The following is a 27887-nucleotide window of genomic DNA, read 5'->3' as shown; positions in this document are numbered from 1 at the left end:
TCTATCTATCTATCTATTTAACTCATATCTATCTATCCATCTATCTCATATCTATCTATCTATCTATCTATCTATCTATCTATCTCATATATATCTATCTATCTTATATCTATCTATCTATCTATCTATCTCATATCTATCTATCCATCTATCTCATATCTATCTATCTATCTATCTATCTATCTATCTATCTGTCTGTCTATCCATTTAACTCATATCTATCCATCTATCTCATATCTATCTATCTATCTCATATCTATCTATCTATCTATCTATCTATCTATCTATCTATCCATTTAACTCATATCTATCTATCCATCTATCTCATATGTATCTATCTATCTCATATCTATCTATCTATCTATCTATCTATCTATCTATCTATCTATCTATCTATCTCATATCTGTCTATCTATCTATCTATCTATCTATCTATCTATCTATCTATCCATTTAACTCATATCTATCTATCTATCTATCTATCTATCTATCTATCCATTTAACTCATATCTATCTATCCATCTATCTCATATCTATCTATCCATCTATCTATCTATCTATCTATCTATCTATCTATCTATCTATCTATCCATATCATATCATATCATATCAATCTACCCATATATTAATGTATATTTTATGTATTATATTTGGATATACAGTATACTGTAATAATGAAAGTTGAATGATACAACATTGCCCTGATAATGATCAGAAATGATAGTTTGCAGCCAGCAGAAGCCCCGGGAGAGTTAGATCTGTACAGATATAATGACAGTGTATTTGCTGGCAATGAGCATCGTACTGAGAGATGTTTGATTTGAGCTCCAGCCCGGGGGACCCTCACCTCCAGGACGCCTAAGTGTTAAAGCCTCTGTGCAGTAAAACTCTGAGCTATTAGTTGCGGGCGTCCCGGTGAGGCTGCGAGGAGCAGGTGGAGAGGGAGGGGTGATTATCTGTCATTAGGGCCTGTGGCAGACATCTGTCCCAGCCTCGGGGACCCCGGGGAGCGCAGCGCTGAGCCGTGTGTATACAGCAGCATCTCACACACAATTACCTCTCATCTGTTCCTATTATCAGTGAGATTATCTCTGGTGCTTTAGCTGCGTAATTTAATATCATCAGCCATAGAGGTGTATTGTCTCTCCGGACCACCTCACTGAGCCGCTGATTGTTCTATAGCAGGGAGAGGCAGCCTGTGACTGCAGGGCATGATGTGACTTGTAGTTCCTCCACAGCTGGAGAGTCACTGACTGCTACCATGGTCTATAGCCTATGTGCAGCATCCTGTTCAACACGGAGGGTTGTGATCAATATTATTATTATTATAAAATCAGAATAATGTAATAATCACCACATCAATTTTGTTTCTATGATCTCCTTATACCATGGCTGTGCTCCAGGGCCGGCTCTAGGGGTGTTCGACCAGTGCGGTCGCACAGGGATGCCACCCATAGAGGGCGCACCTCTCCCCAACATTCCGATTTCAGCTGGTCCCCCCAAGTGCAAAAAAAATAATATTTTTTCTGTGTTTGTGTGCGCGTTAGCCGCACATGCATCAACAAAGTAGCAGCGCCAAGCGTGCGCCTGTGTCATAAGTCAAGGGTCGGCTGGTCTGCTGAAGGGTGGTGTAACCCCCAAAGTGCCCCCCAAAATTAAAACATTTAAAAAGTGTTTATTTTTATTAGCTGCATGTGCATCAACAAAGGATGAGGACGACATCTTGCCTCCGTAGAGCCAGTTTGTGCAGGGGCAGATTAATTGCCAGCTTGTTTTGTGGGGGCCCAAACGAACCAATCATTTCAGCCACAGTCGTGTGGCAGAACCTGGCGCTGAAATGATTGGTTGTTAAAGTGTGCATGTCCTGTTTATACAACATAAGGGTGGGTGGGAGAGCCCAAGGACAATTCCATCTTGCACCTCTTTTTTTTTCTTTGCATTATGTACTGTTTGCGGCCTAGTTTTTCAGACTGCCATCCTGTCTGCCACTGCAGTGTCACTCCTAGATGGGCCACGTGTTTGTGCCGCCCACTCGTGTCGCTTAGCAAAGTCATCCAGCTACAGTACCTCAGTGCAACCCTTTGGTCTAAAAACAATATTGTGAGGTGTTCAGAATAGACTGGAAATGAGTGGAAATTAATGTTATACCCCTTTTACACCAGAGCTAAAACAGGGGTAACCCGGGTAGCTCCTTGGTGTAAAAGGGGAGAGGATTGGATCACCGGGTCGAGTGACCCGGCAATCCAACCCAGGTAACTAGCAGGGTTTAACATGGGAGTCAGAGCCGTAACTAGACTCTTTGGTGCCCTGTGACAGAAAGAGCATTGGCGCCCCCCTCATTTTTCAAAAGGACATAATGCATCCAAAAAAGGGCCATGGCTTCATGGGGAAGGGCCAGGGAAGAGATAGGAGAGGCCAGGAGATGCTGGGGGTGAAATAAGAGGAAGCTACAAGCAAGAATGATAATAAACAGAAATTTGATAGGCCCAAACAGCGCCCCCTGACCTGTGGTGCCCTGTGCGATGGCACCAGCCACACTACCCTAGCTATGGCCCAGACGGGAGTAAGCCATGAAACCCTGCTGTGTGAATGGCGCGCTCCGTGTCACGATGACCTGGAGCGTGCTGCATGCCGGCCGATTGGTCTGGCTTCAGTGGCGCTTGGAGATGACGTCATCTCCCAGCATCCATTTCAACGCCTGAAAAGCCGGGTCACTACAGACCCAACTCCGGTGTGAACAGCACCGACTCGGGAATATCCTGGGTCGGCGCCGGCTAAATTCCGGGTCTGATCCGGATTGGAACCCTGTTCCAACTCCAGGTCAGACCCGAAATTTAGGTGTAAATGGGATATAATTGAGGTTACTAATAGCGTAGGAACAAAAAAAAAAAACCCAAATGCTGTGATTTTAGCTGTTTTTATGCTTTTTTCCAAAACAAATACATATCCAAAACACAAAACCCAGAAGACAAAACACGGAAGGGTGGTTTTGGGAAAACTAATCCAGATCCAAAACACGAAAAAAGATCTAAAACCAAAACACAAAACACGAAAAGTGGGCGGCCTATACCCCTAGTTAAAACACACAAATTTAACCAATTTGAAAAAATTTTTTGTCCTTTTTTTCAGTGTTTAAAACCATATGATCGACTGTCCATTGCTCCCAAACATTACCAGGTTTTCATTCCAACCAGCCAGATTGGACAGAGGGCCTGATTCAGAGCCGGACGCTCTGACCAGAGCGCTCGCTCTGAATCAAGGCCCTCCTCCATGAAAATGGAGCGTCCTCCTGGACGCTCGCATAGCTGTGGGTAACCACCCACAGCTTATGCGAGCGTCCATGATGATGGTCGCGATGGTCAAGACCATCGCGACCATCGGGTTTGCGACGGAGACCCTGCGGTAGGGTCTCGCTGCCGCAAGCCCTGGAGTGATTTTGGCTCTATCAGAGCCAAAATCACTCCCACTGACATCACTAGTGATGTCAGTGGGGCCGGCTTCAGACGGTAGGCGTTCCCACGTGAACGCCTCCGTCTGGCAGCCACACCCCCGGCACGCCCATCAATCAACATCGACAGCACACCCCCTTTGGTGCGAGACCCGGAGCGACGGAGAGCCCAGTTGCTATCCGGGTCTCGTGCACGCGCACGACGGAGCTCCCTCTGTTGTGCGCATGCGCAGTGGGGCAACATCGACCCGCTTGCGAACGTCCTGCGCTCGCGAGCGGGTCTGAATGACCCCCAGATATCTGACAGATAATTGTATAGTGGATGCCCAGCTTCACAGAGCTGAAAAGATTGTTAAAAAATAAGGATTTTTTTTTACTTCAGTGTTGATGACATGTGACTCAGAGTCGACCGCCTTAGCGTCTTTTGCTGTAAACGCGTCTGCGACTTTATGCAAATACTACATGGGTCGCTGGCGGCTGTGTGTTTATAAACTGTGTATGGCAGACCGCTCTCACTGTGGTCTGCTCTACACTTGTGGGGCCCAGGGGACTAGCGGTAGTCTACCCCTTGGCTGCTGGTGGCACTGCCAGAACGCGCCTCCCTTTGGCCGGTGCCCCTGGTGAGTGCCATCCAGGCCAATGGGCAGATACGCCCCTGCTCGTGGCAAGGGAGTGATTTGGGTGTGTAGCCCCACTTTTGTGCATACTGTATGTACAAAACAAAGTACATCTCTCAATAGGTAACCGTATATTTGGTGTTCCCTAGTAGCTTGTACTAAGGGCCTGATTCATTACCGATCGCAACTGCCATTACGCATTCAGATAGATGATTGTTGCGTACTGCGCATGCGCAAACAATGAACTGCGATCACACTGCGATCGCAGTGTCCACTCTGACCTATCACAGAGTGATTGAAAGGAAGAGACCGTTTAGGGGAGGTGACAGGGAGAGGTCGGTGAAACACAGGTGTGTCAGCGCGTTTGAACGCCATAACAGGTGCGTGCATAAATTAGCCACTACAACGGCATACGCAGCCTGAACTTTCACTGCGTGCGATGAAGTTAGCAATTTCTGAGTAAGGTCAGACCTTGTGCAAGTGTGCGTGAGGCTCCGATGGTATTCGATGTTACCGATGGTAGTGCAGACCTGCAAAGTATTACGGATGTGAGTATAGGGATGTGGGCGTCCTTATGTTAGGCTGTGACGACATTGCTAACATTAGCATATTTTCGCAGTGGGTCTGCTTGCGTAATGGCAGCTGCGATTGCAATAGCGATCCGTAATGAATCAGGCCCGAAATGAAGTGTTCCGCATCACATGCAATACGGGGGGTGGAGACAAGTGCTCTAGATCACCACTCGAAAAAGTGGGACTAATTCACACACACTGCTGAACGCAGGTTCCCAGTTGTTCATACTTCGTGTGAGTATATTCATCCATATACATAGGCCGCACAGTGTCTTGATAAGGGATTGTGCCTGCTGTAAACGTAAGTTGGTAATATTTCAAACTAAATAGGAAGAATTACATTTTATTAGCAGTGTTTCAGGCGGTTCCGGAACATTATTCCTATGATGTTATTTTTCAAAAGACCTTCAGGAAGGGTGTTACGGTGCATTCCGCCATTAGCCATGACTGTATTATACTCAATCTGCAGGGCCGCAACTAGGAGGGGGCTAGAGTTGCAAGTGCACCAGGTGCCGGAATGCAGAGGGTAAAAAGGGCTGACTCATGGTGGCTTGAGGGCTGCAGATTCAGAAAACGGCCATTCAGAAATGGCCGCCGCCAAGGAGGAGACAGATGCTAGAGGTCCTTACTGGACCTCTAGTGTCTGTCTCCTCCTTGGCGGTGGCCAAATTTGGATGGCCATTTTCAGCAGATTCCATGTGGACTAGACAGACAGACACTAGAGGTCCTACTGGACCTCTAGTGTCTGTTAGGCCAGCGCAAGTGCCGGGAGAAGATGCTGAAAGCTGCATCTTCCATGAAACCCCCTGGCAACGAGCATAAACTCCATAGCAACAAGCATGAAATGAGCATGAAACCCCCTGGCAACAAGCATGAAATCCCCTGGCAATGAGCATAAACCCCATGGCAACGAGTATGTAACCCCTGGCAACGAGCATAAACCCCATAGCAACGAGTATGAAACCCCCTGGCAATGAGCATGAAACCCCCTGGCAATGAGCATGAAACCCCCTGGCAATGAGTATAAAACCCCTGGCAACGAATATGAAACCCCTGGCAACGAGCATGGAACCCCTGGTAATGAGCATAAAACCCCTGACAATGAGCAGGTAATTTTAAAGTAATTAGAAGCCTTACTGTGGGGCATAAAATGGTGTTAGGGAAATATGTAAGTGGCACTTTGGTAATAGGCATTACAGTGTGTGGCATAATGTGTAATGGGCATTATGGTGTGTGGAATAATGTAAGTCACTATACCAGGTATATTTGACTAGTGCACTGATTCTGGGGCGTAGAGAGTGACGCCAGGCCCCGGTAAAGAGGGGGCGTGGCCTAATCGCGAAAGGCGTGGACACGCCCCCTTGAAAAAAAACCCACAAAAAAACCCATTGTTTTGCAGCTGCACGCCGGGGAGGGGGCGCTGGGAGCCCAGCACAGAGCCAGAGGGGGGCGCAATCAGTGTGATCGCTCCCCCCTTCAGGCACAGGAGATTGCTGTGGCTGCTGCTTAGCAGCCGCAAGCAATCTCCCACTGCAGCCCAGCACGCGCTGTGGGCTGGGCTGCTGCAGAGGGAGGAAGTGAAGGAGGAGCGGTGCCGGACCCGGGCCCCCGTTGCCCCCCTCTGGAAGCCCAGGCTGTACCCGCCCCCCACCTCTCAGCACCCCTGCACTGAGTTATGGAGGAGCAAGGACAAAATCCAGGTACAGGAAGGGAGAGGGCGCAAAATTGTTGCCTTGCACCGGGTGACAGATATCCTAGTTTCGGCCCTGCAATCAGTGACTGCTTTCAGCCCACAGGCACTGTCCACTCCAATCTGGGGGGAAATTTACTACAGTTCGATTTGAGATTCATTTTTATGAATCTCTTAAATCTCCTGAAATCTAATTGAAATCGAACAGCAAAATCGCCTAGCAAATCTCAAATTTACTAAGACTCTAGTTTGCATTCGATTTTCAAATCAAATTCGATCTTGTTTAATTTTAAGAAGGGATTTGATGTTCGATTTTGCATGTTGATGTACAAATTGAAACACCAAATCCCACTCCAAAACAAACTTCAAATCCCCAAATGAATAGACCTGCTTCATGCTTTAATTTTCAGCATAGCAGTTCTATTTGACACAGATGCATGCATACATCAGCGAGATGCATGCATGTATCTTATTGTAAAAAGCTTGTTAAGTGTTAATTTAAAAAAAAAATGACAAGGGGTCCCCCCCCAAAAGCACAACCAGCCCCGGACTTTTCATAGCCAGTCCTGGTTGTGTAAAAGCGACTTTGAGTCCTATGGGAGAAAAACGCTATATAAATAAAATTATTATTATTATTAAATACAGGGGAAAAAATGCATAGGGTTCCCCTGTACTTAGCGCAACCAGCACCAGGCTCTGAGCTGGTCCTGGTTCTGGAATTACAGGGGAAATAAAGCATAGGGTTCCCCTGTAATTTCCATAGCCAGCACAGGGTGGGGGTAATGCCACAGCCAGGTAAACCCTATCAGCGGGTTCCCCAGCCAAAACATTAGCCCTGAACGCTATTCAGCTCAGGCCGGGGATCCAATAAGGGGCCCCCTTCTCCAGGGCACCCCAGGTCTAGGCTGATAGCCCAGGTCTATCCCCGGCACCCATGGGCGGTGGGTGCCAGGTTGATAGTGTCAAATTTGTGTCGAAATAGAAATGTAAACATTGCCTTTACTAGTAGAACTGCAGGTCCCAGCAAGCCTCCTCCACATGCTGGTACTTGGAGAACCACAAGTACCAGCATGCAGGGCATTAAGGGACCGCTGGTACCTGTAGTTCACCTGTAAAGAAATGTTAAAAGAAAGACAAGACACACACCGTAACAGTATACGTTTAATACACACATACACACTCACACATACTCACCTACAATACCTGGACCGGTCCCCTTCTCCATGTAGGCATCCACCGTCTCCAAAAAAAAAAAAAAGAAAAATACTGACCCACAAACTCAGTACCATCCCCGAAGGATGGTAACTCCCGAATGACTTGCTCAGATGCGGCATTTCCCTTAGTGTCGTGGCTGAGCATTCATTGGCTGAGAGAGGTAAGCCTCAACCTCTCTCAGCCAATGAATGGTTCCCACCATTGTAGGCAATGGTGAGAACCGCAGGCTGGCCTTTAGTAACCCTGCGGCTCTCATCATTGACTTCTTCCCATGCAACACAGAGGTCACACAGATGGGTTGGGTATAGGATTGCGACTGTTGGGATGCCAGCTGTCAGTCTCATAAAACTAAGTGGTAAGTTTCCTAACACTAACCCATACCCCTCCCTCCCCGATGCCTGAACCTAACCTCCCCCCTAGTGCCTAAACCTAACATCCCCCTTCCCGCACCCTAAACCTAACCCTCCCCCATAGAGCCAAGCCCTAACCCCTAACTAGAAACCTAACCCTACCCTAACCCCCGATACTTACCTGCAGAATGCTGGCAGTCAGCATTCTGGAGCTGTAGGGCTGATGTAGGGCCTGATTTAGAGGTGGATGCAGCTGGTGTATATGTTTGGGAGTGGTGGCTGTGATAATATGCCAATGCTAGTTTCAACCTTCCTCTTGTGCACTAGCATGCGCCAGAATGTGCAAGCCCTGTGTGGTACCCCATATGATATGGGGTACCCCACTAGAACCCTGTGGCAATCTGGCCATACCCGGACTTCCCCTTTGTTAATGGGCTGAAGTGACCCTGTGTTTACATGGATCCGCAGGGGTTAACAAATCCCCTATTACTTAATGACATCAGTGTGAAAAACACAGGAGGCAGCAGGACCCAGAGGAGCGCAAAGAGATGAGTCCTGCTACCCAGTGGTCTGAAGGGCGGAGACAGAGAAGGGACTCTGAGGAGATTCGGCCGGAGCTCTGTGGTGTTAGGGAGCTCTATAAAAAAGACACTGCTGACAGTGCTGAGGTACCAGGTACTGCCAAGGGAGCCACCTGGTGAGCCGCGCTGAGGAGAACACAGCCAGAGGGACAGCAGAGGAAGCTGTAGGAGACGTTGCACCGGGGATCCAGGGAGTGATCGCTGAGGCGACGGTGGCGATAACCCTGAGGGAGAACACTGTAAGTGATCTGCAAAACTGCCACCACCTGGGGTAGATCACAGGGCACTGCAGCAGCAGAGGAGAACAGCCTAGGCAGGGACACAGATCCAGCAGCCACAGCAACAGGCAGCCAGAGAGACTTATTACCACAGCCTACCTTCAAGAGTCACAGACTTATTACCACAGCCTGCATCACCAGCCAGAGAGACTTATTACCACAGCCTGCCATCACCAGTCAGAGAGACTTATTACCACAGCCTGCCATCAAGAGTCACAGACTTATTACCACAGCCTGCCTTCACCAGCCAGAGAGACTTATTACCACAGCCTGCTTTCGCCAGCCAGAGAGACTTATTACCACAGCCTGCCATCACCAGTCAGAGAGACTTATTACCACAGCCTGCCATCACCAGTCAGTGAGACTTATTACCACAGCCTGCCATCACCAGCCAGAGAGACTTATTACCACAGCCTGCCATCACCAGCCAGAAAGACTTATTACCACAGCCTGCCATCACCAGTCAGAGAGACTTATTACCACAGCCTGCCATCACCAGTCAGAGAGACTTATTACCACAGCCTGCCTTCACCAGCCAGAGAGACTTATTACCACAGCCTGCCATCACCAGCCATAAAGACTTATTACCACAGCCTGCCTTCACCAGCCAGAGAGACTTATTACCACAGCCTGCCATCACCAGCCAGAAAGACTTATTACCACAGCCTGCCATCACCAGTCAGAGAGACTTATTACCACAGCATGCCTTCACCAGCCAGAGAGACTTATTACCACAGCCTGCATCACCAGCCGGAGAAACTTATTACCACAGCCTGCCATCACCAGTCAGAGAGACTTATTACCACAGCCTGCCATCACCAGTCATAGAGTCTTATTACCACAGCCTGCCATCACCAGTCAGAGAGACTTATTACCACAGCCTGCCTTCACCAGCCAGAGAGACTTATTACCACAGCCTGCCATCACCAGCCATAAAGACTTATTACCACAGCCTGCCTTCACCAGCCAGAGAGACTTATTACCACAGCCTGCCATCACCAGCCAGAAAGACTTATTACCACAGCCTGCCATCACCAGTCAGAGAGACTTATTACCACAGCATGCCTTCACCAGCCAGAGAGACTTATTACCACAGCCTGCATCACCAGCCGGAGAAACTTATTACCACAGTCTGCCATCACCAGTCGGAGAAACTTATTACCACAGCCTGCCATCACCAGTTAGAGACTTATTACCACAGCCTGCCATCACCAGCCAGAAAGACTTATTACCACAGCCTGCCATCACCAGTCAGAGAGACTTATTACCACAGCCTGCCATCACCTGCCAGAGACTTATTACCACAACCTGCCATCACCAGCCAGAGAGACTTATTACCACAGCCTGCCATCACCAGAGAGACTTATTACCAAAGCCTGCCATCACCAGTCAGAGAGAATTATTACCACAGCCTGCCATCACCAGTCAGTGAGCCAGTTAGAGAGCACCACTCTCCCTCCCCTACATGTTAGTCTGCAAGGAAAGTCAGCCCAGTGTAAGGAAAGGGAGCAGAGCACCACAGCTTTGCCCAAAGGAGCCTGTTTGTCTATATATTGTACTTTGCTGTGTATCATCTGCTAAAATAGCCACTTATCTGGGGAACTTGGGGATGCCAACCAGTGTGGGAGCAACGCTGTGGAGACATTGAGCAGCCTATACATTGCCTTCCAGTCTCAGCTAGAGACTCGCAGCAGCCAGCTGTTCCCTGCTTTCCGTTTAGTATTTCAGTCAAGTTAGGAGAACCTCATATTAGTGCCACTGTACAGCATAAAAGTCAGTGAGAGACATATCAGCACCACTGTATTATCCAGTTCATACTGCAATCAGCTAGAGGAAAGTGTACTATTTCTTCATACTACAATCAGCTAGAGGAAAGTGCACTATTTCTTCATACTACAATCAGCTAGAGGAAAGTGTACTATTTCTTCATACTACAATCAGCTAGAGGAAAGTGCACTATTTCTTCATACTGCAATCAGCAAAGGGAACTCTTTTCTTTAGTACATAGCCAGCTTGTCGCTGAGAAGGAAACTGTTAACAACTGTGCTACCAGCTTACCTTCAGCCCATCCCTGTCACCTGGTAGCAATTCATAATATTGCTGGAATACACCTAAATAGGAGAATACTGGAGAGATTGTTTATACTACCCTAAGTCCTCTCAGTATTACCTCACATCTGAGGAGAGACAGTGTTTGGGAACTTTACCAAAGGGAAACACAAACAGGAACAGTCTGCAGTTTATTATTACTTATGCTCAGTTAATGGAGGCAGTGTACACAGTGGTTAGGCTGTTTTGTTCTTTGCTATACATGCATGTTCATTGTGAATCTAGTAACCTATTTACAAGATGTGTCTCTTGTAAACTTAATTAGTTTTATATATGGTGTTGATGTATTAACCAAAAGTAAATTTCATTATATATGTTACTACAAACCTAATGTTTTATCTCCAAGTGACGTGACAGTAATGTTCCAGATAAATAAACTTTATAGTCACTGTCCACACGTGTGGTGACTTGTTTGGGGGGGTTGTCTCTGGGGTCCTCATCTCTCTGGTTGCATGCATTTGCAAATACATGGGAAGCTGCTAGGCCACGTCATGGCTTCTCTGTCACTAGCAGTCCCTAACACTAAGGGGTTCACGTCCGAGGCACAGAGCAGCCCAAAAAACGTCCAGCCCAGGACCCCCCCAGGGCATCACACGAAAATGGAAAAAGAGAGACAGTGCAGTGTAAAGTATAGATGTGTGCGAGTAGTTAATAAATGTTGAAAAAGAGGCCCCTGAGGCTACTCTGGCTGGGCCTCCTCAGGGCATCACCACTTAATACACATAGTTACTTTTCACATCACCTTTTATGTTTGATTTTTATTCATGTAATTTTTTCACATATATTTTAACCTCTCTGTCAAGACTTATTAACTACTCACACACATCTATACTGTACACTGCACTGTCACTCTTTTTCCATTTTCGTGTGATGCCCTGGGGGGTCCTGGGCTGGACGTTTTTGGGGTGCTCCGCGCCCCGGACGTGAACCCCTTAGTGTTAGGGACTGCTAGTGACAGAGAAGCCGTGATGTTGCCTAGCAGCTTCCCATGTATTTGCAAATGCATGCAACCAATATCTCTGAAGTTCTATTACCATATAGTGTTCATGTATTGTTGCAAGTACAATTCAATGTGCTGAGGAACAATAGGGGGTTAACCCCCCTCCCTTTTCTTCTTGGTATGACCCCTCCCTTTCATGCACCTGAAAAGTACTACCAGATAGATTGAGCAGCGCCATTTTTTTTGTTTGTGGTCATGAGATGCATGAATGAGCCAGCATTAGCAGGGCATGCTGGTTCTAGTAGTGCTAGTTGGAGTTCCCAGGAGTGACTCCCAGGTAAGCTGGCTCTCAATTTGGATGCATTTATGTATGTGCCTTTATCATGAGGCCTTACATTTGCCAAAATATATATGTGCCTTTATTATGAGGCCTTATAATTGGCATATATTACATTTGGGGTGAGCATTTGGGCATAGGGCCCCTGAGGCTACTCTGGCTGGGCCTCCTCAGGGCATCACCACTTAATACACATAGTTACTTTTCACATCACCTTTTATGTTTGTTTTTTATTCATGTAATTTTTTCACATATATTTTAACCTCTTTTTCAACACTTATTAACTACTCGCACACATCTATACTTTACACTGCACTGTCACTCTTTTTCCATTTTCGTGTGATGCCCTGGGGGGGTCCTGGGCTGGATGTTTTTTGGGGTGCTCTGCACCTCGGACATGAACCCCTTAGTGTTAGGGACTGCTAGTGACAGAGAAGCTGTGACGTGGCCTAGCAGCTTCCCATGTATTTGCAAATGCATGCAACCAATATCTCTGAAGTTCTATTACCATATAGTGTTCATATATTGTTGCAATTATAATTCAGTGTGCTGAGGAACAATAGGGGGTTAAACCCCCCTCCCTTTTCTACTTGTCCTCATCTCTCTGCCTAAGCACACAGGGGGACCAGAAGCAGTAGTGATTTTGAGTCAGAAAAGAGGCTGGGAATGACAAGACTTTGCTGGGGAGACAGGTATGACAAGCACACCATGACCTATATACACTATCTTTAGGGTCATATGACAATTTGGCATCACGAACAGGATTCAAACCTGTGTGGGGAAACCCCATTGGGGAACCACACCGGTGGTTCTGAACAATTCACCATCAACAACTGCATGAGCCTATGACTGTGTCTCCGTCTGAAATCTATCTAAACACGGCCTCTGTGGCTGTGGCTGGGAACGCAGCCGCTTTCACTGACACATCCCCACGACACTCCCATAACTCACCCGAGCTTCACTTCAGGCCACCTCGCAGTCACCACCCAAAAATGGCCATTGCTTTGCCTCACCATTTCTAATATCAGCGGCTCCATATGCAAGAGCGCATTTGTGCTTATAGTCAGGATATGCATGCACAATAGTTGGATTTCTGTGCCTACCCCTACTTTCTGTGGCCAGCATCATCTTCCTAGAGATACTGTAGGACTGGGAAGATGGCATCGGTCGCAGAGAGACCCACTTGTTGGCAACAGTATGAGGTATGCTCTGGGAGCAGGTTGTGCAATGTGGGTCCCCCCTGGACCCACGGGCCTGTGAATACTGTACACCCTATACCCATTATAGATACACCTATGCCTCTATTAGTGTTGTGTTCAACCGCAAAACTTGATTGGCTAAAATAAACAAATAAAAAATGCAATGCCCCTCATTCCTGCTGGTATTGTGAAGATATGTTTAAATATATATTTGTATATTTCACCTACAGTAATGTTCTCCAACATGTGGTACTTCTAACTTGCACATTATTTCCTTTATGAATTAATATAAAAAAATATATTTTTAATTTCTTTTTATTTTTTACTTTTCCCCATCAGGTGGCCTTTAGTGTTCAGTTCTGGGCTGAAGAGCATGATGAAACACTTAGGCATAAAGAGACATATGACCAACGCCCAACTTGAAGTCAGAATGGCAAAGATCTCCATGGCCATGGTAAACTTGCCACGGGCACTAAGGTAGGCTGGGATAAAAGACACCCAGACAGTAAGAAAGGCCATCATGCTGAAGGTGATGAATTTGGCCTCATTGAAGCTATCTGGAAGTTTTCGAGCAAGGAAAGCAAGTACAAAGCTGATGGTGGCCAGAAGACCGAGGTATCCAAGCATGCACCAGAAGGCAGTGGAGGATCCTTCATTACAGTGAGCAATGATTACTCCAGGCTGGCTGAGGATGTCTTGTTCTGGGAATGGTGGGGAGAGGGACAACCACATTATGCATACACAGAGCTGTATGAAAATACAGATCCCTATTACGAAGTAGGACACCTTTGTCCCAGTCCATTTCCTTAAGCTGCTGTCTGGCTTGGTGGCTTTAAAGGCTATTACAACTGTGATCGTTTTGGCCAGGACACAAGAGACACATAGCGAAAAACTCATGCCAAATGCCACCTGGCGCAGAAGGCATTTTTGGGGCTGTGGATAGCCAATGAAAGTTAAAGAACATAGGAAGCAGAGAGACAATGACAAGAGAAGAAGACAACTTAGCGAGTAGTTATTGGCTCTGACAATGGGAGTGGTATTGTAGTGGATGAAAATTCCTAACACGGCAACTGGGATTGTGCAAGAGAAGAAACTGGTGGCCACCAAAGTGGCTCCTAATGGCTCTTCATAGGAAAGAAACTCAATCATCTTCAGAAGGCATCGATTCTGCTCTCCACTCGGCCACTGGTCCCATGGGCATTGAAAACAGTCAACTGAGTCTGGCAGAGAAGAAACCATATATCAGCATGTGAAATGAGTACTTATTGGTTAAACAATATTTATCAATCCTTTTCTTAGTAAGCAGATATGGTACATTGGTTCATCTTGTCTGGGAAAAGCTTTGTTCACAATACGTACATTCTAGGGGATTCAATTGTTTGAGCCGATAGCTGTCAGTGCCGACGTTGCCGACATTTCTGCTTGCCACCTCGTGTACTCATACCGCCCGAGTTTTTGGAAGAGCAGATCAGAACCTTGCATGCCGAAGGTGCCTGCAATAAAGGGAACTTACTGCAGGGGACTTTGCCCCGCAGGAAATTTTGTGCCCGCGAGCCACAACCTGTTTTAGTTATGTTGGGGTCATGACCAGCTCTCCGAGAACTGCCCCCTTACTCTATTGTAAAGACACTCATGCCATCTTGTCACCACATGCTCTAATAAGCAGAGCAGTGGGTGAGAGCAGGACACAGCGACTCATGCGTTGGATGGTAGGACGGTCCCTGAAAAGTGGGGCTGTCCCACTAAAATCAGGACAGTTGGGAGGTATGCTGTACTTGGCCTACATCATACTGCCTCTTCCCCCTTTGTTCCACCTGCAATTTCCAGATAGCACAGGTCTGCATTATGCAATCACGCTCATTGCATTCTCTCAGTGATCATGCGCAGATCGACTTACCGCAAGTAAAGTTAAAATACTGCAACTGGAGCTAAAAGTTTTATCTTTAGCTAACAGTTCTACCATGCTCCCTTTCACCCTTCTACAAAAGGCTGCCATATTAGAGTGAGGTAATGTTATGTAAAGAGATTGGTGAACTCCAACCTATGGGCAGTGGTTGCACTAGTATTAGTGACTCCCAGGGTTAAATTTATTAACATTCGTGTTGGTCCCGATTTATCCCGTTTTTCAAATCAGCTTGGATCCATCAAAAACTGACATTTTTTTACACTTTTAATATCAAGGTCCCGGTTTCGACAGGATCATTTTGATTGATGGTGTATTTGGTCGATCCTGTCCGATTTGAAGTCCCGATTAAAGCGGCTGAATTTGTCTCCCGAACAAGCAGCCTGCCCATATCAGTGAAACATGTGCAGACTGTTTGTTCTTTTTTTATTTTTTAGAGTTAAATTTGTTTTAAAAAATTGACGTGGGTTCCCCCCAAAAGGATAACCAGCCCCATACTTGCCAGCCTGTCCTGGTACCTAAAATTATGAGGAACAAAACGCGTAGGGTTCTGCCGCAAATTAGGTACCAGCACCAGGCTGCAGGGGCAGTCCTGGTTTAATTCTAGGGAAAAAAAAATTGCGTAGGGGTCCCCCTATAATTAAAACCAACACCAGACCCTTTCTAGTGGGGGGCTGATGCCACAGCCAGGGGAGCCCTTTCACCGGGCCCCCCAGCCGCAGCATCAGTCCTAGCTAGTCAGCCCAGGCCAGGGATCCCTGGGGAGTTGGGGACCCTCCCAATAAAGGGGTCCCCCTCTCCAGGGCACCCCTGGCCTAGGCTGATAGCCTTGGGCTATCCCCGCCACCCTAGGGTGGTGGGTTAATAGTGTATGTAGTGTGTAAAAAATAGAATTAACAACATTGTATTCACAGTGGAACTACAGGTCCCAGCAAGCCTCCCCCGCATGCTGGTACTTGGAGATCCACAAGTACCAGCATGCGGGACAATAAGGGCCGCTGGTACCTGTAGTTCACCTGTAAAAAAATTGTAAAAAAACACAAACACCATGAAAGTACAGTTTTATTACATACATACGCACACACTAATATTCACATACATTACCGGAGTGGTCCCATAGTCCAAAGTAGGCATCCAAGGTCTTCAGAATACAAAAAAACGAAAATACCAACCCATGCAACAGATACCAACCAGGATGGTTGATATCTCCCGAATGAAACGCTCAGACGCGGCTTCTGCCTTTATAAAGCCGTATCTGAGCGTTCATTGGCTGAGAGAGGTGAGCCCCCGCCTCTCTCAGCCAATGAATGGCTACTCCATTGAAGTCAATGGTGGGAACCATAATATAAACTTTTGCATTAAAAAAGTGAAAAGTACTTCTGATTTTAGCCTATGGTGATATCATTTCTATTGTTCAAAACGGCCGAATTTCAACCTGAAAAAAATGAAGAAATCACCCGACTTTAATGACAGTAAATTCCCGATTTGCAAAAAAGTGATATTATCACCCAAAAATGCAAATCGGGACCAACATGAATGTTAATAATTTTACCCCCCAGTGCGGCAAGGAAACCCCCTAATGCCAAAAGGGTGCGTGTTCTTGCAGGGAGGGGGCATGGCCTCCTGGCACACCCCCAGTTTCATAACTCCCAGAGATGCCGGGCTGCCCCCAAGGTACTCGCCCTGTCTCTGAGGATAAGCCAGAATTTTGTTGTCACTCCCTGGAAGTCCACACCCTCCACAAGATCATAGTGACGTCATGGGCAAGCCCAGTGATGTCACAGCAGCTCCAATAACTGCAGCCACCGTGTTTTTACCTTCATCCCATCCCATCAGGACATGCAACAAGAGCATCAGCTGTCTGTCATTTTTTTATTAGGGTATATTGATCTTGTACATTACCTGTCTGATTGGAGATATCGCCCGGAGGACATGCTACACACTGGAAGCAGCACACAGGCTTTCCTGGTATAGCGACTTTCCTGAAGCCTGGCGGACAACTGTGACTGCAGATAGAGACCGGGATCTGGGGAGAAGATAGGGGCTCAGGGGGAGATATATCAAGCCTTGGAGAAGATGTCCAAAACAGCCAATCAGCTTCTTACTGTCATATCATAGACTGTGCTAGATAACTGACAGCTGGAAGCTGATTGGCTGCTATGAGCAACTGCTCTACTTTGTCTCTCTCCGAGACTCGGTACATCTCCCCCTGAGTCACACAAATACCAAAATGGTGGTGACATGAGGTTGATTGAATCAGTACTCAGAGTAATGCAGTCTATGTATACAGAAACATCCCATATACTGTATGTACAGAATATATTTCATTCTCAATATTGAACAATGTTCAAATTTAAATATGCATCATTTGGGATGTAGGTAAAACGCAGACCATTGGCATGCCGGGTGACAAAATCTCAGCCCTGGAATCCAGAACCGGGGACAAGACACCAGCACCAGATTCCCGACAAGAGGGGAAATGCCGACACTGGGATCCCGACAGCCGACAAGCCGATGGTAAGTACAGCTGGAGATCTACAGCGGGTTAGGCGATGGGAGGGGGGAGGTTAGGGTTAGGCACAACCAGGGGTTAGGGATAGGCACTAAGGGGGGAGGATTAGATTTACCTCTCCCCTGTCGGGATTCTCAGCATCGGGATGCCGCTATCGGTCTTTTGACAGCAGGCATCCCGAGTGCCGGGGTTTCATACCGAACCCCAACATTTGGCTATGGGATACTATACTGCCTAGAGTACATTTTCAGGATATTTTAATTAGTTAAAGAGGTGTTTTGTGACCACGTAAAGACACAAGGCTGCAATTTATGTGACATAATATACTGTACATTGCAATATACAGTATGTAACGATTGCTCCTTATAACACCAAAGTTTTCCCAATGAACAATGAAGTTATACCAATTATAAAAAACTAGAATGTACAGGAATATATATATATATATATATATATATATATACAATATAGATAGATAAAGATGGATAAATAGATAGATAGATGGATAGATAGACAGATAGATGATAGATATGAGATAGGTATATATATATATATATATATATATTTATAGATAGATAATACACAGTTAGATATGAGATACAGTAGATAGAGAAATAGATAGATATGAGATAAATAAATTGATATATATGATATAGATAGATACATATGAGATAGATAGATAGATATGAGATAAATAGATAGATACATATGAGATAGATAGATATGAGATAGATGATAGATATGAGATATATATATTAGGGGTGAGCGGGTTCGGATTTCTGAAATCCGAACCCCCCCGAGCCCCCCCGATCCGAGGCCGATCCGAGTCAGGCTCGACTTTTCCCGCCTGACTCGGATCTGAAATCGAGGCAAAACGTCATCATCCCGCCTTCCGAGTCTCGCGGGTTTTGGATCCTATATAAGGTACCCGCGTCGGCGCCATTTTCTCACTCGGCTGTGGACAGTGAAGAGGGAGGGTGGGAGTTAGGGCTGGCTGGGCTGTGTAGTGTAGTGTAGTGTAGTGCAGAGTAGTGTTGTGCTGTGCTGCTGTTGTCCACTACTTCAAAGTCCATAGGGGCTGGCTGTGTTGTGCTGTGCTGCTGTTGTTAATAGGGGCTGTGTCCACTACTTCAAAGTCCATAGGGGCTGGCTGGACTGTGTTGTGCAGTCAGTTCTCCATAGGGGCTGTGTCCACTCCAAAGTCCTGTGCAGTGTCCCAGTCCTAAAGGGGTGCTGTAGTGTTGTCCAGGGGGTGCTCTGTCCATCAGGGGTGCTCCCCCCAAGTGCTAAAAAAATAATATTTTTTGTGTGTTTGTGAATTGTGTGCGCAGTAGCCGCACTTGCATCAACAAAGTAGTGCCAAGCGTGTGCCTGTGTCATAAGTAAAGGGCCGGCTGGCTTGACCGTTAAAGGGTGCTGTAACCCCCAAAGTACACTCCAAACCAAAAAAAAAATATTTTCTGTGTTTGTGAATTGTGTGGGCTGTAGCCGCACTTGCATCCTCAAAGCAGCAGCGACAAGCGTGCGTCTGTCTGTTAAAGGGTGGTGTAACTCTCAAAGTGCTCCAAAAAATAAAAAACTATTTTTTTAATGTGTTTGTGACTTGTGTGCGATGTAGCCGCACTTGCATCCTCAAAGCAGCAGCGACAAGCGTGCGTCTGTCTGTTAAAGGGTGGTGACACCTTCAAAGTGTGCTACACAAACAATAAAAATATTCTTCTTCTTTTTTCTGTCTTTGTGAATTGTGTGGGCTGTAGCCGCACTTGCATCCTCAAAGCAGCAGCGACAAGCGTGCGTCTGTCTGTTAAAGGATTACATCGGTGACAGCATCCAAGTAGGCATGTCAGACAGTCCGTACCTGTACTGGCAGGAAAAAGAAGCAATTTGGAGGTCCCTGTACAAACTGGCTCTATTTTACCTGAGTTGCCCCCCCTCCAGTGTGTACTCTGAAAGAGTGTTTAGTGCAGCCGGGAACCTTGTCAGCGAAAGGCGTAGGAGGTTGCTTCCACAAAATGTGGAGAAGATGATGTTCATAAAATGAATTATCAACTCTTCCAGGGAGACCAGCCTCCAGAACGTACAGAGGTACCTGTGGTTCCAGCGGGGACAAATTAATACTCTGTGAGGATGAGGATGTACACACTGAAGAGGGTGAGGAATCAGTGGATGAGGAGGATGAGGATGACATCTTGCCTCCGTAGAGCCAGTTTGTGCAGGGACAGATTAATTGCCAGCTTGTTTTGTGGGGGCCCAAACGAACCAATCATTTCAGCCACAGTTGTGTGGCAGACCCTGGCGCTGAAATGATTGGTTTGTTAAAGTGTGCATGTCCTGTTTATACAACATAAGGGTGGGTGGGAGGGCCCAAGGACAATTCCATCTTGCACCTCTTTTTTTTCTTTGCATTATGTACAGTTTGGGGCCTAGTTTTTCAAACTGCCATCCTGTCTGCCACTGCAGTTTCACGCCTAGATGGGTCACGTGTTTGTGCCGCCCACTCGTGTCGCTTAGCATAGTCATCCAGCTACCTCGGTGCAACCTTTTGGACATAAAAACACTATTGTGAGGTGTGAGGAGTTCAGAATAGACTGGAAATGAGTGGAAATTAAGGTTATTGAGGTTAATAATAGCATAGGAGCAGAAAAACCTACAAATTCTGTGATTTTAGCTGTTTTTATACTTTTTTTCAAAAAAATACAGATCCAAAACACAAAACCCAGAACCCAAAACACGGAAGGGTGGTTTTGGCAAAACCAATCCAGATCCAAAACACGAAGAAAGATCCAGATCCAAAACCAAAACACAAAACACGAAAAGTGGCCGGTGCACACCCCTAATATATATATATAGATAGATAATACACAGTTAGATATGAGATACAGTAGATAGATAAATAGATAGATATGAGATAGATAAATTGATATATATGATATAGATAGATACATATGAGATAGATAGATAGATAGATAGATAGATAGATAGATAGATAGATAGATAGATATGAGATAAATAGATGGATAGATAGATAGATAGATAGATACATGCATATATATGAGATAGCTATGAGATAGATATATATGAGATAGATAGATAGATAGATAGATAGATAGATAGATAGATAGATAGATAGATAGATAGATAGATAGATAGATGATTGATATGAGATAGATAGATATGAGATAGATGATAGATAGATAGATAGATAGATAGATAGATAGATAGATAGATAGATAGATAGATAGATATGAGATAGATAGATATGAGATAGATGATAGATAGATAGATAGATATGAGATAGATAGATAAGTAGAAAGATATGAGATAGATTGATATGAGATAGATAAAATGATATATATATATATATATATATATATATATATATATATATGATATAGATAGATGATAGATATGAGATATATATATATATATATATATATATATACACAGTTAGATATGAGATACAGTAGATAGATAAATAGATAGATATGAGATAGATAAATTGATATATATGATATAGATAGATACATATGAGATAGATAGATAGATATGAGATAGATATGAGATAGATATATATGAGATAGATAGATAGATAGATAGATAGATAGATAGATAGATAGATGATTGATATTAGTTAGATGATAGACATGAGATAGATAGATATGAGATAGATGATAGATAGATATGAGATAGATAGATAAATAGAAAGATATGAGATAGATATGAGATAGATAAAATGATATATATATATATATATATATATGATATAGATAGATAGATAGATATGAGATAGATTGGTATATAGATAGATATGAGTTAGATAGATAGATAGATATGAGATAGATAGATATATAGATAGATATGAGATAGCAGCGGTGTATCTAGGGATCCAAGCGCCCCTGGCAATGTAATGGACTGACGCCCCCCTACCCCCCTATGCAGTGCCCCCAGTAGTAATACCCAAGAAGTAGTCCCCCCCTATGCTGCATTGCCCCCAGTAGTAGTCCCCCCTATACAGTGCCCCCCATAGTATTCCCCCTATGCAGCATTGCCCCCAGTAGTAGTCCCACCAATGCTGCATTGCCCCCAGTAGTAGTCCCCCCCTTTACAGTGCCCCCAGTAGTAGTCCCCCCTATACAGTGCCCCCAGTTGTAGTACCCCCTATACAGTGCCCCCAGTAGTAGTCCCCCCAATGCTGCATTGCCCCCAGTAGTAGTACCCCCCTTTACAGTGCCCCCAGTAGTAGTCCCCCCCTATACAGTGCCCCCAGTAGTAGTCCCCCCTATACAGTGCCCCCAGTAGTAGTCCCCCCAATGCTGCATTGCCCCCAGTAGTAGTACCCCCCTTTACAGTGCCCCCAGTAGTAGTCCCCCCTATACAGTGCCCCCAGTAGTAGTCCCCCCTATACAGTGCCCCCAGTAGTAGTCCCCCCAATGCTGCATTGCCCCCAGTAGTAGTACCCCCCTTTACAGTGCCCCCAGTAGTAGTCCCCCCCTATACAGTGCCCCCAGTAGTAGTCCCCCCTATGCTGCATTGAGACCAGTAGTAGTCCCCCCTATACAGTGCACCCCCAGTAGTAGTCCCCCCTATACAGTGCCCCCAGTAGTGGCCACTCGCCCCAAATTGCCCCCAGTAGTGGTCACCCCTGTACAGTACCCCCAGTCATGGACATCCCCCCATAAAGTGCCCCCAGTCGCGGCCACCCACTATTTCATTGCCCCCCCTGCAGTGCCAGGCTTACACACACACAGAAAAAAAATACAACTTGCCTGATCCCCGCTCCTGACGCAATCGCCACTGTTCGCTCTGAGTCCCGGTCCGCTCTTCTCCTGCATTGACGTCTCTCCCATCACATGCTGCGGGGGGAGCCGGAAGACGGAGCTCATTAGTGAGCTCCACCCGGCTCCCTTCTCGGACAACGCAGCAGCAAATGAGAGTCTGTCTGACTCTCATTAGCTGGCTGCTATTACAAACACTGGCGTCTGTCTATTTGTAAACTGTGTAGGGCAGACCGCTCTCAATGCCGTCTGCCCTACACTTGTGGTCCCGGGGGACTTGTCCACTCCTTGGCTGCTGGTGGCACTGCCAGATGGCGCCCCACCTTTGGGCGTATCTACCCATCCTGGCCAATGGGTAGATACGCCCCTGTGAGATAGATAACTAGATAGATAGAAATGTGATAGATAGATAGATATATAGATAGATATGAGATAGATTGGTAGATAGATAGATTGATAGATAGATAGATAGATAGATAGATATGAGATAGATTGGTAGATAGATAGATATGAGATAGATAGATAGATAGGTAGATATGAGATAGACAGATAGATAGATATGAGATAGATAGATAGATAGATAGATATATAGATAGATATGAGATAGATAGATAGATATGAGATAGATAGATAGATAGATAGATATGAGATAGATAGATATGAGATAGATAGATAGATATGAGATAGATAGATAGATAGATAGATAGATAGATATGAGATAGATAGATAGATAGATAGATAGATATGATATTGACAGATAGATAGATATGAGATAGATAGATAGATAGATAGATAGATATGAGATAGATAGATAGATAGATATGAGATAGATAGATAGATAGATAGATAGATAGATATGAGATAGATAGATATGAGATAGATAGATAGATATGAGATAGATAGATAGATAGATAGATAGATATGAGATAGATAGATAGATAGATATGATATTGACAGATAGATAGATATGAGATAGATAGATAGATAGATAGATAGATATGAGATAGATAGATAGATAGATAGATAGATATGAGATAGATAGATATGAGATAGATAGATAGATAGATAGATAGATAGATAGATAGATAGATATGAGATAGATAGATAGATAGATAGATAGATACTGTAGATAGATAGATATGAGATAGATAGATAGATAGATACTATAGATAGATAGATATGAGATAGATAGATAGATAGATAGATAGATAGATAGATAGATAGAAAATCATCACTTGTGTATCAAAAATAAATGATTAGTAATTTTGTACTGTCACAATGGTCACCCTGTAATGGTGCGTTATCATACCGGTATATAAGTGTGTCGGGGTGCATAGAACTCAGATGGGCCCTTTTGTGTGTAATATACAGTGGGCAGAGACTTCAGGTTCGGGTAAGATTGTCATGTCTCAGATTACAGATTTAGGATGGGTTTAGGATTACTGAGTCTGATTCAGCGCTGGGCGCAATGTCGATTATGGACGCAGATCGAGCAATTATTTGCCATTGCGCATGCATATAAGCTGACTGTGCACACAGCAATCACATTGCGACTACGGATGCACAGAGGAATCCATCGCAAAGTGAATGACAGGCTGTCAGGGTTTGAAAAGCGCAGGCGTGTCTGTCCGTTTGACCGCAGTTTCGTGGGCGTGTATAAATTAGCCCTTGTGATCTCCTATGCAGCTCTGCATGTCAGGAGAGCTCCCCAGACCTGCCACAAGGGCAAGATGGCTGCTCGATGTGCGTCAATGTTACCGATATGTACGCAGGTGAGCGACGTCATGCGCATATGAGAAGGCAGCAGTGGGCGTCCTTATGCCAGGGTAAGCTTTGCAACCAGTAGTATATTTTTGCAGCTTTGTTGCATACGAAATCGCAGCTGTGATCGCGTTAGCGTCCATCTCTGAATGAGGCCCAATAATAATGTTAGGTTAAATTGTTTGGTCCTGGAGTTGTGCCAGTTTGTATTTTAAGATTAAAATAGGAGGTGGGTCAAAATTTAATTATTGGGTGTAAAGTATATTAGGGTTAAATTTTTCAGATTAACATTAAAGTTAATTTAGGGTTAGAGTTTGGGAATATATCACTGAATTTATATATTTGGGACTGGGACATAGGAAGAGTGTGTGTCCTAGTCCCCACATAAATACTTGGGGTTAGGTTTTGGTTAACTTGAAACATAAATATAAATATAATGAAAATGTGCAGTAGATATGCTAACACGGGCTTCATTGATTAATTTCTGCGTACCTGCATTTTCCCTCTAGTCCACTGGATGGCGCTGGTGTTCACCATGAACATGTTCCCTTGCTTGGCACTGCCGTCGTAGCTGCCCACCTTCACCTGCTGTACACTACCCTGGGGGCCAATCTGCCAGTTCACAATGTCGTACACAGCTGGAAGGTTCCCATTGGAGTCAAAATATACATATCTATCATCTTTTGTCTGGAAACTAACAGACCGCATGTAGCGCAAGATCTGCAAAAACAAAACAAAAAAACAATACAGTCACTGAAGCTCATTCAATCATGTTCTTGAAGTCATAGGAATTCTGGGGTGTAGTAGGTATTACCGCTGGCCCCATGACCGGCGGTTCAAATCCCGACAGCGGAAGCCCGGCAGAGGTGAAGATCCCGAATGCTAAATAAGGTAAGTATTGCTAACCTAATTCCCTACCCTAACCGTCTCTTAGGGGTGCCTAACCCTAACCTCCCCCCCAAGTGCCTAACCCTAATCCCCCTCTAAGTGCCGAAACCTATCCCCCCAAATCCCACAGCCTAAACCTAAGTCTCCCGGGGGGGTGTCTAACCCTAACCTCCCCCTGGGGGTGCCTAACCCTAACCCCCACTTCCCCTAGCCTAAACCTTACCCTCCCGGGTGGTGTCTGATCCTAATTCCTCATGGGAGCCCTAAAACCTAACCCCCCCGCGCGGCTGTCCGCGCCCAGCACCCGGCTTACCTTCATTCTTCCGGCGTAGGTCTAATGAAAGGTGTCGAGTTTTCGACTCCTGTCTTTAGTACCTTGCCAGTATATGACAATCGGAATGCCAGCGGTCGGTATTTAGACCGTCGGCTTCTTGACTACATCCCGAATTCTTACATCTAAGCTATATATTACATTAGGAGGGTTGTAGAACAAATGTTGATATGTTCACAATGCACAGACCAGCAGAGGAGGTTTGGGAAATGCTGTGGGAGGGTTAGGCACTATGGGAATGTTTAGGGTTAGTCATACTTACCGACGGAAGCCAAATAGGATCAACCAGAAGTCATCCTGGTGTCATTACAGACCCAAAAGATACAGATGGAGCAGATGGAGCAGCTGGTAAGTTACCACTAGATGTTTTGCCAACTTTCTAATCATGTCAGCATGTAAAAATTATGATCATGTCGACATTCTCATGTAAATTTCTCTGACTGTCGACATGATGCAAGTTGACAAAAGTTACAACATTAGGATCAGCATTTCTTTAGCCAATGAATAAAATATTTGGGGTTTATTGATGATGGGGATGGACACACGGAAGAAGTGGGTTACAGTCCTGTGTAGAGTCTGATATTCAATCAACTGTCTAATGGGGGGCATCCACTAGACGATTTTATTCCTGTCCAACATCTTAACGATTTTCCCTTGAAGTTTCCCTTGAAATATGATCTTCCACTCTGAACAATTTGCAAAAGATATAACAATAAACTATGTTGTTTTAATCTGTGATTGAGAGTTTTCAGCTATAGTGGGCAGATAGTGGTTCATCGTTTGATCGTTCAGCGTGAACGATGTGTAAACGATGTGTAAACGATGTGTAAACGATTTGTAAGCAATCAAGTGAAATTGACCTGCATGTTCAGTCGATGGAGGAGACGATCAAACGACCAGCGGGAGCACGCATCGTACATCGTTAGAAACAATTACTGCACGATTTGCAAACGATGTTCAAACGATGTTCAGACGATTATCGAACGATTTTATCATTATCGTTCAATCGTTCAACTTTATCGTCTAGTGGATACCCCCCTTTAAGCTTTACACCTACAGTAGCCTTCATCTAACTAATAACTGTCCTGCAGCCTCTAAGTCACAGCAGCTCTACAGGTGGGTTTGATGCGTTCAGTAAGTTATGGTGTCATAGCATTTGGAACAGGACACCAGATGGGCTTTAATAGGGCTACATCAATTGAGTTTGTGGGAATTTGTAAGCATGAGAGTGAATGGGCAGACTCTGATAGACATTTGTATTGCATTGTTAGACCACCAGACAGATGAGCTGTTATATTCACAATGCAGTGAGGTTTGTAGACTATTCTAGAGCAGGACTGATATACTGCACTCTGCAAGGTGGTGGGACCCAAAGATTAGAGTGTAGCCAGCCTGTGTGTAGGGCTAGGCCATTTAAAGGTTACTGTAATTCAATCGGCATAGATTATTCTTGCCTACTCTTCTGGAAGGAAGCCCCCCACGTTACCAAAAAGGTTGGTAGATCTCACTCATCCTGCGCACTTCCTAGTGAAGTGGACAGCATGCGGAGATACAGTAATAATGGGGATGGGCTAAATTGATGCAAATTGCAACATTTTTGCTCGGCCCCTCACCACGGAGCTGCGCTTTGCAGCATTTTGGTCTGATGGGGGTGAAGCCTAATGACACTAGGTCCAGCCCTGCCCCTGAAAGTGGTATGCTGCATCTCCTCTTCGGGATATATTTTAAAAGTAGGTAAGTATAGTATAGATTAATCATCAGCCAGCACAATCATTTTGTTACGTGCACTGGTGCTTCCCCCTTAATTGAGGGCCATAAGACGTGGTATGCGAGCGGTGGCGTTGCCCTGAGCATAGTGCCCTGGGGGCAGCATTGTTGCTGCCACACAGCACCTGCATCTGGCTATCAGGGTGCTTGGACTAGTAGTGCAGCTACAGTGATGTTCGGAGCTCTTACAAATTGTGCAGCTTTACCTACAGTACATTGTTTACACTTTAGAAATACTGTAAAATAAAAGTGAATAATAATTATAATAATAATAATAATAATAATAGTAGTAGTAGTAAAGTAATAATACAAATATTAATAATCATTATAATAATAAAATTATAATAATAAAGTAATATTAGAAAAATAATAATAATAATAATAATAATAATAATAATAATAGTAGTAGTAAAGTAATAATAATAATATTAATAATAATGATAATAATACAATAATGATAATAATAATAATAATAATAATAATAATAATAATAATAATAATAATAATAATAAAGTAATAATAGTAGAAAAGTAATAATAATAATAATAATAATAATAATTATTATTATTATTATAATAGCAGCAACAACATAGTAGCCATTTAACACAGTCAGTA

The 27887-nt window shown here is 44.8% G+C and overlaps 1 protein-coding gene across 1 annotated transcript; it reads right to left on the bottom strand.

The window, feature by feature from the left end:
• Positions 1-13650: 13650 nt before the first annotated feature.
• On the bottom strand, positions 13651-24874 carry LOC148505906 (vomeronasal type-2 receptor 26-like). The gene is made up of 3 exons (XM_088447622.1): positions 24779-24874; positions 17141-17264; positions 13651-14555 (listed from the first exon to the last, which is right to left on the bottom strand). Exons 1-3 carry the CDS (start codon positions 24827-24829, stop codon positions 13651-13653), a joined length of 1080 nt encoding a protein of 359 aa, XP_088303748.1. The 5' UTR covers positions 24830-24874.
• Between the last annotated feature and the right edge of the window lie 3013 nt (positions 24875-27887).

Source organism: Taudactylus pleione, unplaced genomic scaffold (assembly GCF_031769625.1).
Source record: "Taudactylus pleione unplaced genomic scaffold, aTauple2 ptg000435l, whole genome shotgun sequence".
In the NCBI taxonomy this organism is placed as follows: Eukaryota; Metazoa; Chordata; class Amphibia; order Anura; family Myobatrachidae; genus Taudactylus; species Taudactylus pleione.
The sequence above is the reverse complement of the archived record's forward strand: the minus strand, read 5'-3'. Positions and strand labels throughout refer to the sequence as shown.